Here is a 10705-nt window from a genome sequence, read left to right as displayed (position 1 = left end):
GGCATTGATTCATTTGAGAGATTTAATAGGTTTGCATTTCCTTCCAGATTAAACCTTTTAAATTAAATGCAATAATCAGCTTTGTTCTTTATGCACCAATCGTCCAAGCTGACTGTAGATATCGATATAACTAAGTGCTTTTCCCAACTTTTCACTGTTTTTTTTTTCCTTAGGTGATAGAATCATTAATCTAAAATGCTTAGGACAATACACTCATTTTAAATAACATTTCTAATTTAAATAGCATCCAGTGAGTTATATTAAACTTCATCAATTCACACCAATCATTAAAAATTATACATATCTACACACCCAAATCAAACCGATGCGATTGTATTTAACTAAATATGTATTCAAATTAACATTTTTCTCTATAAGTACTTATTTAAAATCCCTTCAAACAATAATAAAAGTTCTACTGGATCCTCTTCCCAAGACTGTACCAGATCCCTCCAGCTTGTTTCTAAAAGTAAATATTGTTGGACCGCGGTATGACAGCATGTATAAATAAATACACCACTGATGGTGCATTTTAAAACATCAATAAAGTGCAGTTTTACATTAAAAGCATAAAAGCCCCTTTAAGATTTCAAAAAATCTTCTCTGTCCACCTGCTGCTGAGCAGTCGCCGTGGGTTCATGTGCAGCTGTGGTGTTCAGTAGGAGCTGTTTTGGCAGAGTGTAGTACAGTTGGTGGAGGACATTATGGGATGCCCTTTTTATAAAGGTTATGCCTGAGACTTGGTGCTTCTGTCTCCTTCTATCCAGTATTCTTCTGTCTGCATCTCCGTGAGCCGGGACACCGTCCTCTGGAAGGCAAATCTTTCCTCTTCTCCGCTGAAAATAGACAGGCTGCTGGCCTCGTCCTGTTGAAGTGACGAGGAAGAAAAGAACAACCTAGTTTGTGAAATTTACCGCTAATTCCATTTCATGCAAAACGAGCTGAGCTCTCACCCTTTTCAGCCCCAGATCGTCCATCAGAATGTGGCTCTCGTCATGGCCGTGATCCTCCTGATCCTGTATGAAAATATCCTCCAATGGATGATCCGCTAGAATCACCACCCGCACCTGCAATAAAATAAATAACTAATATTTTGGAAAAAGCATCATTTTGATGTTTGCAGGTTGGATCCCGATCTACCTTATGGTCATAGAGGGCATCTACGAGCGTTATGAGCCGCCTGGCCTGAGTCTTCTGGTTCAAGGTGAGCCGGGGAATGTGTCGAATGAAGAGGGTGTCAAACAGCCTGGACATTTCCAGGTAGTCACTGGCCCCTAAAGGCTGGAGTATTGAAGCAATATAAATGTATCTACAGCAGAAGAACGTTCCTGACAGCCCTGTGTGTGGTAAGTGCTGAGCCTTACTCTGTCACACAGCTCCTCGAACGTGCAGTCTGCGATGGTTCCACATGCTTTGTTCAGACGTACCTTCCTGTTGTGCACGTTCAGAACTCGTGGTCGAGTTACTGTGGGGAAAGTGTATCGATTGCGTCACGGCGATATTTTGTAACAGATCAATTTTACTACGGCAGAAGCTCGGTGAAACCATCCTCACTGTCGTTTTGTTTAAATGCCATCTCATCAAACATCTTGTCCAGCGTGGCTTCTACATCAGGCTCACTGGATCTGCAAATAATTAGGTCAGTAAGATTCTTAAAAAAGATTCTCTTTTGTTTTGTTTTTTTTAAAATAAATGACTTACAGGAAGTACAGTTTTCCAGCAGACGGTCGGTTCCTTTTGCGGTAGTCTATACCAGAATCTAGCCGAAGAGTTTCGCAGTATTTCTGCACATGAGGAGATAATCGATCAGGAACATTTGCAGTCTAATCAAAGGAAAACCTTTCTGTGTGTCTCATGCTGGACCTTTAATCATACCTGTAACACAGCAATAAAAGGCACAAAGTTGACTCTCTGCAGGCCGTGTTTATACAGGTCTGAGGAAACGGTGGGACAGACAATTGTTGCATGAATATTTTCATATTATCCCCCAATTTCAGCCTGGCAATTACTGCATTGTTGAAAGGAGGAAAAGGTGAAATTTGTCTTGTACTATCAAAGCTGAGGCCATGTTACTGCTCTTGTACTGACCTTCAGGGGGGCGATTAGAAGTGGCCACGACGACGACACCCTTCAGGAACAGATTCTCAAAAAGCTGCTTGAGAATCATGGCATCAGCGATGTCTGTCACCTAAGATAAGGTGAAAAAATAAGGCATTAGAGCGGCACGTTATAGGCAGCGGCATTAAATTAGTATTATTCCCTTTAGTGATATTGGGTGGAAATATCAAAATATATTAACCTGAAACTCGTCAAAGCAAAGAAGACAAGCCTCCTCGCTGATTTCCTCAGCGACTGGGGCAATGGGGTCATAGGATTTGGCCATTTTTCCTGCTTTCCTTTTTGGCATACTCTGTTTCAAACGGTGGATTCCTGTGGACCAAAAAAGGTTACAATTAGGGCTCTGGGTGAAAAGAACAAATTGGCAATATGTCAAGTTAAACTTGATCATATCTGAGTAAAGATTTCAATTTCACTTGTAATTTTAAAATGTAATGTATGATGTATGACCTCAACTTCCAGTTTTAAAATGCAGAACAACTCAGTCATCAAAGTAAAAGAGCTAACATCTTACAAGCTCAGTGCAAGTGGCAAGACAACTCACTCTTATGGACATCCAACATAAAGCCGTGGAAATGAACCCTCTTCTTCTTTTCAGTTTCAACATATGAGTAAAACATGTCCATCACCATAGTTTTTCCTGTACCTGTAAAAAAAAATAAATATTAGAAGCCGGGATATATATGTATATCTTTACAAGCGAGTGTTATTTTTGTCAGTTTCTTACCCACATCTCCGTAGATATAGTATCCTTTTGGGGGTTTCGGTTTTGTGAAAAACTGAAAGACAAGCATACAGAACAAATATTCATATACAAATAATGGTGCATAGCCAATTGTGTTACTGTTGTCTTAATTCCAACAGTTCAAATTTAAAGTCAAATTTAGCATCTTTTTCAGGCAGTAGCATCATTCAAGCAGCATCCCGGATGACGGGCAAAAGTCTGACAAGGTTTACTCTTCTCATTGTTGGTTCACTCGATACGGTCCCAAAATGTATTTAGAGGTTTTCTTGTTGTATAAGCTACAGTGTTCCTTTCAAACTCTTGGAGGAAATGGGCTCGAGTCTTTCGGGGACAGTCTTTGTTTTGGACGAACTGTCCCTTTAAAAGCTGCCCGGGAATCTATTTACAACGGGAGCTCGGAGAACCAATAGAATTATTACGTTGGGGAATAAAGAGAATTAACCCACAACGAAGATCTGTAAGGGCTCACTGTACCTTGGAAAAGATAGAAGTTGGAGTGTTGTTGTACCCTCTTAGTGTTTTGTGCAGTTGGTCCAGTTTCTGCAGCACTGATTTCTGGTGCTCATCTTCCCGCAACGTCCCTTCTCGGATAAGCCCGGAATAGTGATCCAGAGGCCCGCTAAAACCGGCGGTGGTGGCACCCTTCTCTTCCGCTGCTTGCTGAACTTTTGCAGAGAAACCTTTCAAATATCACAAACGTAAACTCGACGTGGGCTCTTTGGGATACCAGTCAAATTTTTACAAAAGGAATTTACGGAAACTACAATATCTAAATTAACGAGGAAGCGACCCTTGAGACAGCAGAGTGCGACAAAACCGTAGGGTAAGTTAATGCAGAGGCTCAAATACTTACATCCTAATACAAGGTTTTCACTAGCATGATTTAATATTCAACACATTTTGCAGCTAGTCAAATCAGGGCGTTCCTTCACTTCAGGAGGAATAACACCGGTCAACAAACAACAGCAATAACTCGCAACAAAAACTGGTCTCACCTCGTCTAAGCACTGGCAGAGTTTTGAGCAGCTTTTTTTGGCCATGTTGCGATGTCAAAAGCTTTTGAAAACCCAGCAACGCTGAGGGTGACATCTTTACGGGTAGCGGCATGAAGGCCGCCATCTTGGCTTCAAATTCCCTCAACGTATCTTTATTGATAAAAATACAACGCACAAACAATCCCGCTATCGTCCAATAGGGGGCGATGTCGCAGAAAAGAGACTAGTGTCAGCGAAGAAAACGAAGACCTGAGGTCGGATTTTAGTCTCATTGATAAATATAGACATCATTTCAAAGGTTTAAATGAGGATAAATGATGATGCAATTAGTGCATTTTTATCTAGGAAAAACAGGCAACTGCAAATAAAAACAGTATTTATGCTGAACGATGATCTCAGTGATTTACATTGTTTAGCAGTTTGTCTCAAAGGAAATATTAATGATTGCGGGTCCTTTAAAAGCTTATGTTATTGTTGTTGTTACCACTGCTATTATTTGGTAATGGGCCAAGGAAGAACAGATTATATTTTGGCAATGTTTCATATTCTGGAGGGACTTTGACCTTTTATCAAAGATTAAATCCACAGGGATTTTTGTAATGCAATGATATTCTTATTTCTTTATGGCATCATCAATATCAGCCTGTTTTAAACAACATCCAGTGCTGAAGTGCAATTTAGATATTTTCCTTCTGCTCCCTCCAGTTCTGCTCCTACAACATGGACACTCATCATTATCCCCATTATTCATTATTTCAACATTATCAGAATCAGAATCAGAGTACTTTATTGATCCCTTTAGGGGGTGTCCATTAGGGAAATTAGCATTAAAGATAGAGAAGGGAGCTGGGTAATGTAAGGATCTGTGAACATCCCCATAAAGATAGAAATACAAGGGTGTGTGTGTATGTTATTGAATATTTTTTTTAAATTTTCTCAAAAATGTACATGGTATTCAATAGAAAGCAGATAAACAATGATACATATACACAGTTTTATTATTTTTAGAATAGTAAATGTCCACACAGGTCATGTTGTGACCGAACTGCTGACATTCAAGTATGGCCACCATTTTGGGAAAGAAGCAATTTTCACCTAATTCAGTCAGAAACATCCTGCCACACATTTTACAGATCAAACTTTTCAGTCAACCTGTTTTTCAAACCAGAACTTTTCAACGTGTTAGATATTGATCTTTGCATAATCATGAATTTTACCTTTTTGCTCATTTCCATGTAGCATCACCAACAGCAGCCTGTTTTAAACTTCATCCAGTGCTGAAGCATAATTCAGGCGTTTCCTCACTCCAGTTCTGCTCCTACAAGATAAACATTCATCATTATTCCCTGTTGTTTCAACATTATTACCAACTCTGAGAAGGACAGTGGCTTTTTAATGAATGTTAAAACAAAAATAACTCAAAATAATTCAAAATGTTATGAATGGATTTTAAATAAATTTTCAGGTAATGATAATAAGGAAGACCTTATGTTCTGGATTCCAGAGGGACTACACTACCAGTGTAAGTCAAAATCTGTGGGGAAAAGACCTGCTTGGTGGAGGACTGCTCTCTTGTGTTGAGTGTTTTATTTTCTAGTAGTAGTAGTAGTAGTAGTAGTAGTAATAATTTTGTTCAAAGCCCATTAATATGTTCAAATTCAACATTGCACTAATATTTTATTACAGTTTTCAACCTGATGCATTCACTAAAACACTACATAAATCTTGAGATCCACAGACCTGAATGAACAGTCTAATTATACCTCCGATGCATTGAGAAGACCAAACATGGCAGACAACTGACAGGGTGTTACAGGGCTTACGGGCTTGTTGTCATGACAACAGCACAGCCTTTCTCCCTCCCGGCCTCTCTCTCTTCGTCTCTCCTTAATGCATACACACACTCTCTTTCTCTCTCCTCTCTGTCTGCCTGCTTCTCTCTCTTACACACACACACACACACACACACACACACACACACACACACAGAGTACAGTATTACAGTGGAATCTGCCTTTGCTTTAGGATCAGCTCCACTGACAGTAAAACAACAAATAAAAAAAAACCAAGAAGGGAGCGTAGGGGACACTCCACATCTGTTTTGGATGGTGAGTCCCTCTTGACTGGTTATGTTTGTTTACATGCTGCATCCTTTGGCAAATCTGCTTTCCATTATAGATCTAGAAATTGCTGTTGCTTAATGTTAGCTAGCCCTGCTGCATGAGAGGGTGTGTGTCACGTGATTTATTTTCTTTGTCGCGTCTCCTGATTTCTTTAAAGGCACAAATCTAAGCAGAGAATCTGTCATCGTACTGTTAATTCATAGCTAGGTAGCCATGGTGAAGTCAATTTCCCTCCTCCCTCTACCACTGCTGAATGCATTAGTCTAATGAGATGTCTGCAGCCTGTGTGCCGAGCAGCAGCAGCAGCAGCGGCGGCGGCGGCAGCAGCGGTAGTGTGTTAACCAAAAGAGGATGAGGAAAAATCCACACAGAGCAAGAATAATATGGCTTTAGTTTTGTAGTGGACTCAAGGATTTTGAGCTTTATTTTTTTTTAAAGGCCTGGCCCCTGGGCTTTCACAATAGAAGACGGCAGGTAACAGTCACCCCCTTCTCTCTTCCTCCGTGGCGTTCATTGGTGGGGAATCAGTGCAGGACGGAGGTGCTGTTTCCTCCACAGCTCATGCATGGCTGCCTTTTGTGCTGTTAGGATTGTAATGCTGCAACAAAAATGCTTTCCTTTTCCCTGCAGTTGTGTTCTGCAGCCTCTCTTTTGTTTTAAATTTTTTTTTTTTTTTACCTTTGCCGAGGTTTTTTTCTTCATCTTTATGAGCCCTAAATCAATGCTTTCATGTGTAGCTCCTGAGGAGGAGAGTGAATCAATGAGAAAAGAAGGTGCATGTTTCTGTTGAGCTCAACGCTAGTTTCCTTTGTCTATAGCTCCAAATGAGTGTACCTGAAGCCACGGCACAGAAATCAGACAGCAACAACGGTGAAATGCAGTCAGCTGCAGTGGCTCCCTCCTTCATCCCCAGCCAGTCGGGGAAAATACCGGGCCGGAAGAGGGGGAGACCCCCGCTTCGCAATGTCGCTAAGTTGGATTTCACCAGCCGCTACCCTGACACGCTCCCTCCGCTCAAAGTGCCAAAGAAGAGGGGAAGAAAGCCGGGTTTCAAGGTCAGCCGGATGGGGGGGGTTATGTTGTCTGAGTGCAATGTATTTAAAAATGCATGTGTGCACAGAACTGCACAGCCACACAGGCTCCTGATCAGAGCTGACATCTGTGCGCTGTTCTGCTTAAACCCTGTGCAAATTGTTTTGGTGAATATAATCGGTGGTCATCTATTATCCATGGACATGTGCACAATGCATCAACTGTAGCTAAATTTGGTCTCCCAGTTATGATACCACTTCTCAGAATGATTTGTTGAAAACAAACAATATTCCTGCAGCTCAAACCTCGGATGGTGATGACCCCACTGGCGATCTCGCCACCAAGCAGTACCCCTGAACCAGACATGAGCTCAATTCCTCAGGATGCTGCCACCATCCCCCACTCTGCCACCCCCCAGGTGCTCACAGGTAGGACACAAAATGCCAATCCCCACCTATGAAGAATGAATGGTCTTTTAGAAGCCACAATCCACCTGTTTCTTCCCCGTACCAGTCTGCATTTACATCAACAAGCAGGCAAACACTGGGCCCAACCTGGACAGGAAGAAGATTCAGCAGCTTCCTGATCACTTTGGACCCGACAGGCCTTCTGTGGTGCTCCAGCAGGCCGTCCAGGGCTGCATCGACAGCGCCTTCCAGCAGAAAACAGTCTTCACCCTGCTCACGCAAGGCTACGGCGGAGAAAAGATATCAGGTGTTGTACAAAGGCGGCGTTCAGGTGTTGCTCAGTAGCTTTTAACGTTCACCTCTTCACCAAAGGCAAAGCAGACAAAGCTTTGTAGTTTTTGGGGAACATATTGGGATTTCAAGTGGTCTGGTGATGCTCTCTTGCAGCCACATTTGATGGGAAGCAGCACCTTCTCAGCCTTCCTGTGGTAAACAGTATAGACTACGTCCTTCGTTTTCTAAAGAAGCTGTGCCGCAGCCTGCACTGTGAAAACCTCTTCAGCGATGAGCCCATAACCCAGCACAACAGTGGCTCCTACCAGTCAGACGGTACAGTACTTAAAAATGTTTGCCAAATGGAGGTTCAACAACATCCTTTGAGCTCAATCTGAGTCTAATTTTGCCTGTAGCTGAAACATCCATGACTGAGGACTACCATTTAGACCAGTCTGACGGCAAACGCTACTCCGTGGATCCTGGCGATTCTGCTTTCGGCTCCATAAGCTCGTCCTATTCGACAAAGTCTTACAGCTTTCGCTCCACACAGCAGTTCTCCAACGGGCCAGCCTCCATGAGCATGTGTCGACAGTCATCCACCAGCCCAAACTCCTTCCCAGAAAGCAACAGGACGGGTGGGAAAGTCTAGACAGAGCAAATCAGGACTGCTCCAATAGTAAACTCCATGAGATACAAAAATAGAATTGTCTTTTTTTAGGGTATAATGCACCATCTGAGTCCCAAGAGTCCAAGGCTCCAGTCAATAAGGACCCGACCACCTGGTCTGTAGACGACGTTGTCTGGTTCATCAGGGATGCGGACCCCCAAGCTCTTGGCCCCCATGCAGACATTTTTAGGAAACACGTAAGTGCAGTTTTCCGTTCTGATCAACCTGTTTGGTCACAACTGCCTTTGCAGAACTCAGTGTTTCTTCCTGCATCTTCTAGGAGATTGATGGAAATGCTCTCCTGCTCCTGAAGAGTGACATGATCATGAAGTACCTGGGACTCAAGCTGGGGCCGGCCCTGAAGCTTTGCTACCACATCGACAAACTAAAGCAGAACAAATTCTGAAAAATCTTGAAAAAGTGCTTCTGAAATCTGGAGGTCGCCATCGAATCAGAAGAGCGGGCGTCGCTTCCTACAGGGCCTCCTGCACACACTCCTATCACTGGTCTATCAAATAGCCATTATGTCAAAGGTCATTTAGCACCATCGTTTATTTACAGAATAACAAGCTAAGAGATAATATGTATTTATTTTCAAAACTGACAAAAACACAACAAAGAGAACAAAGAGAGCACCTGTTGACAAGGCTTCCTCCATGTCTCCTGATAGTTGTGGAGCATTCACCTTGTTTTAAATAAAGTGCATCTGGGAATGACCCTGAAGCAAGCGATACCCTGTTACCAAGGCAACGTCCTCTCTTCAGAAACACTTGCTGACCTATGGTCCAGTGGTACATGAGACGCTCACCTGGACCGTCTTCTTACACTTTGCTGAAGACATTTCATGACATCATTTAATGATGAACACTCACGTCTCTCTTTTCTTACTCGTACAAAAGTTTTGTCCAGAATGGTGGAATGTGTCATTCCCACACAACATCACAACACCCGTCTGCAGATTCCATTTCACATATACGTGCTGTATAATCCGCAAAAAAAAGCAGAAATCAGACCTCATTATCGACTCTTTTTATCTCACATTTAAAAAAAAAAACAATTCAAAAAAACATATCTATACCTGTCCTTCAAACGTTGCATTTAATTAAGAAATTTAGGGAATCATTTTGATACTATTTTTTCCACATTACTATGTAACAAAAGGTAATGTTCATATTGGATTTCTCCTTTTTATTATTGTTGTTTTCATATTTTTAAAAGTATAAACTGAAGGAATAGTGGACTCCTATCGTTTTATATATATAGTATATAACAACATACTATATATATAACAACATATATATATATAAAGAAAATTCAGTGCGTTATTTATTTGTTTCAATATGCAAGATTGCTACATGCTGATTATCTCCATAATTTATTATTTTTTAAAAATGAAACACCAGTGTTGATACAGCTGTCAAAACATATTAACCACTTAATTGTTACACTGAGAAAATATCCTTGTACTATGTATGGCGACGGTATACCACCTTCGGTGTACAGTATGCATCCTTTTTAAATCATTTCCTTTGTAAGTGAATGCTGCTGTAAAAATATATTCCCTGTAAGCCATGCCTATAGTGAGACCAAGCTAAGGTGTTTTATTTTAAGTATACAGAGAAAGCTGAGTGGATCAGTACTCTACGCTGGTGCTAAAGTTATCAATGTATTTGACTGTTTGCTTTGTGTTTGTGAGATGTAAAGGAGCTTACCTGTATACTGTACTGTATGTGACTATTAAATTAAGAAATCAAACAATCAGCTTTTAAACTTCTTTTTGCAACATTACAGTGGTCAAGGGTTCCTGAAACCCTTGAAATAAGTCCCCAAAATGTTCCTGAAACGCTCTGAAATTATGTTAACTACTACATTAAATTTTGTTTAAAGTGGTAAAAACCAAAAGGGGGCAATAGTGGGGGGATTACTGGGTCTTATGTAATGGGCTATTTTTGGGTGGCAGCACTGTAATGTGGAAGCTGCCTAGCTATTATTTTACCATGTGTGAGGCTAGGGCCTAGCTTATAGGCTAACTTAAGACATCTGGCCCCTTGTTTTTTCAAATACAAAATAAGGTCTCACAGTATTCTGGGGAAAATTGTGACTTTAGCCAAACATTGCAAAAATATTACATGCAAATATATATTTTTTTATTTTCTTTTTTTACTTAAAACAATATTATATTTATTTATTTTACAAAAAGAAAAAAAGGGTGAAGCATTACGGTATAGAGGTTGCTTTTGTGTCCAGCCATAAACACCATTTATCCTTCTTAATTCTAATTAATCAATGAAGTTGGCTTCTCTACTCAGCTGATTGATCGGGTTTGGTTAATTTGAACGCAT

At 41.0% G+C, this 10705-nt stretch overlaps 2 protein-coding genes across 6 annotated transcripts; one reads left to right on the top strand and one right to left on the bottom strand.

Annotated features, from left to right (window-relative positions):
* Window positions 1-8: 8 nt before the first annotated feature.
* Window positions 9-4018, bottom strand: afg1la (AFG1 like ATPase a). 2 transcript variants are annotated; one of them, XM_003978543.3, is made up of 13 exons: window positions 3859-4018; window positions 3338-3543; window positions 2846-2897; window positions 2663-2764; window positions 2300-2430; window positions 2089-2188; window positions 1876-1934; window positions 1702-1784; window positions 1555-1625; window positions 1365-1465; window positions 1141-1281; window positions 954-1067; window positions 9-865 (listed from the first exon to the last, which is right to left on the bottom strand). In XM_003978543.3, exons 1-13 carry the CDS (start codon window positions 3980-3982, stop codon window positions 728-730), a joined length of 1422 nt encoding a protein of 473 aa, XP_003978592.1. In that variant the 5' UTR covers window positions 3983-4018; the 3' UTR covers window positions 9-727. The 2 variants fall into 2 exon arrangements, with proteins under 2 accessions (XP_003978592.1, XP_029685663.1); XM_029829803.1 differs by lacking the exon at window positions 3859-4018 and having other exon boundaries at window positions 3372-3504.
* Window positions 3547-10114, top strand: LOC101072970 (Scm polycomb group protein like 4). Of its 4 annotated transcripts, none has more exons than XM_029829792.1 (8): window positions 3547-3686; window positions 6800-7036; window positions 7312-7441; window positions 7527-7751; window positions 7868-8029; window positions 8110-8331; window positions 8415-8560; window positions 8644-9404. In XM_029829792.1, exons 2-8 carry the CDS (start codon window positions 6806-6808, stop codon window positions 8767-8769), a joined length of 1242 nt encoding a protein of 413 aa, XP_029685652.1. In that variant the 5' UTR covers window positions 3547-3686; window positions 6800-6805; the 3' UTR covers window positions 8770-9404. The 4 variants fall into 4 exon arrangements, with proteins under 4 accessions (XP_029685652.1, XP_029685640.1, XP_029685644.1 ...); XM_029829780.1 differs by lacking the exon at window positions 3547-3686 and adding an exon at window positions 5774-5966 and having other exon boundaries at window positions 8644-10114; XM_029829784.1 differs by lacking the exon at window positions 3547-3686 and adding an exon at window positions 5780-5966 and having other exon boundaries at window positions 7527-7727; window positions 8644-10114.
* Window positions 10115-10705: the final 591 nt, after the last annotated feature.

This window comes from Takifugu rubripes, chromosome 2 (assembly GCF_901000725.2).
Source record: "Takifugu rubripes chromosome 2, fTakRub1.2, whole genome shotgun sequence".
Lineage (NCBI taxonomy): Eukaryota > Metazoa > Chordata > Actinopteri > Tetraodontiformes > Tetraodontidae > Takifugu > Takifugu rubripes.
Note: the sequence above shows the minus strand (reverse complement) of the source record. Positions and strands in the feature narration are given on the sequence as shown.

Excerpts from the sequence above, each read along its gene's own strand:
- afg1la (XM_003978543.3), bottom strand. The coding sequence starts at position 3,982 with ATGGCGGCCTTCATGCCGCTACCCGTAAAGATGTCACCCTCAGCGTTG. Across the intron at positions 2,765-2,845 it reads CTATATCTACGGAGATGTGG|GTACAGGAAAAACTATGGTG; the intron begins GTAAGAAACTGA and ends TTTTTTTTACAG. Across the intron at positions 2,431-2,662 it reads TATGTTGGATGTCCATAAGA|GAATCCACCGTTTGAAACAG; the intron begins GTGAGTTGTCTT and ends TTTGGTCCACAG.
- LOC101072970 (XM_029829780.1), top strand. Across the intron at positions 7,442-7,526 it reads CACCCCCCAGGTGCTCACAG|TCTGCATTTACATCAACAAG; the intron begins GTAGGACACAAA and ends TCCCCGTACCAG. Across the intron at positions 8,030-8,109 it reads TGGCTCCTACCAGTCAGACG|CTGAAACATCCATGACTGAG; the intron begins GTACAGTACTTA and ends TTTTGCCTGTAG.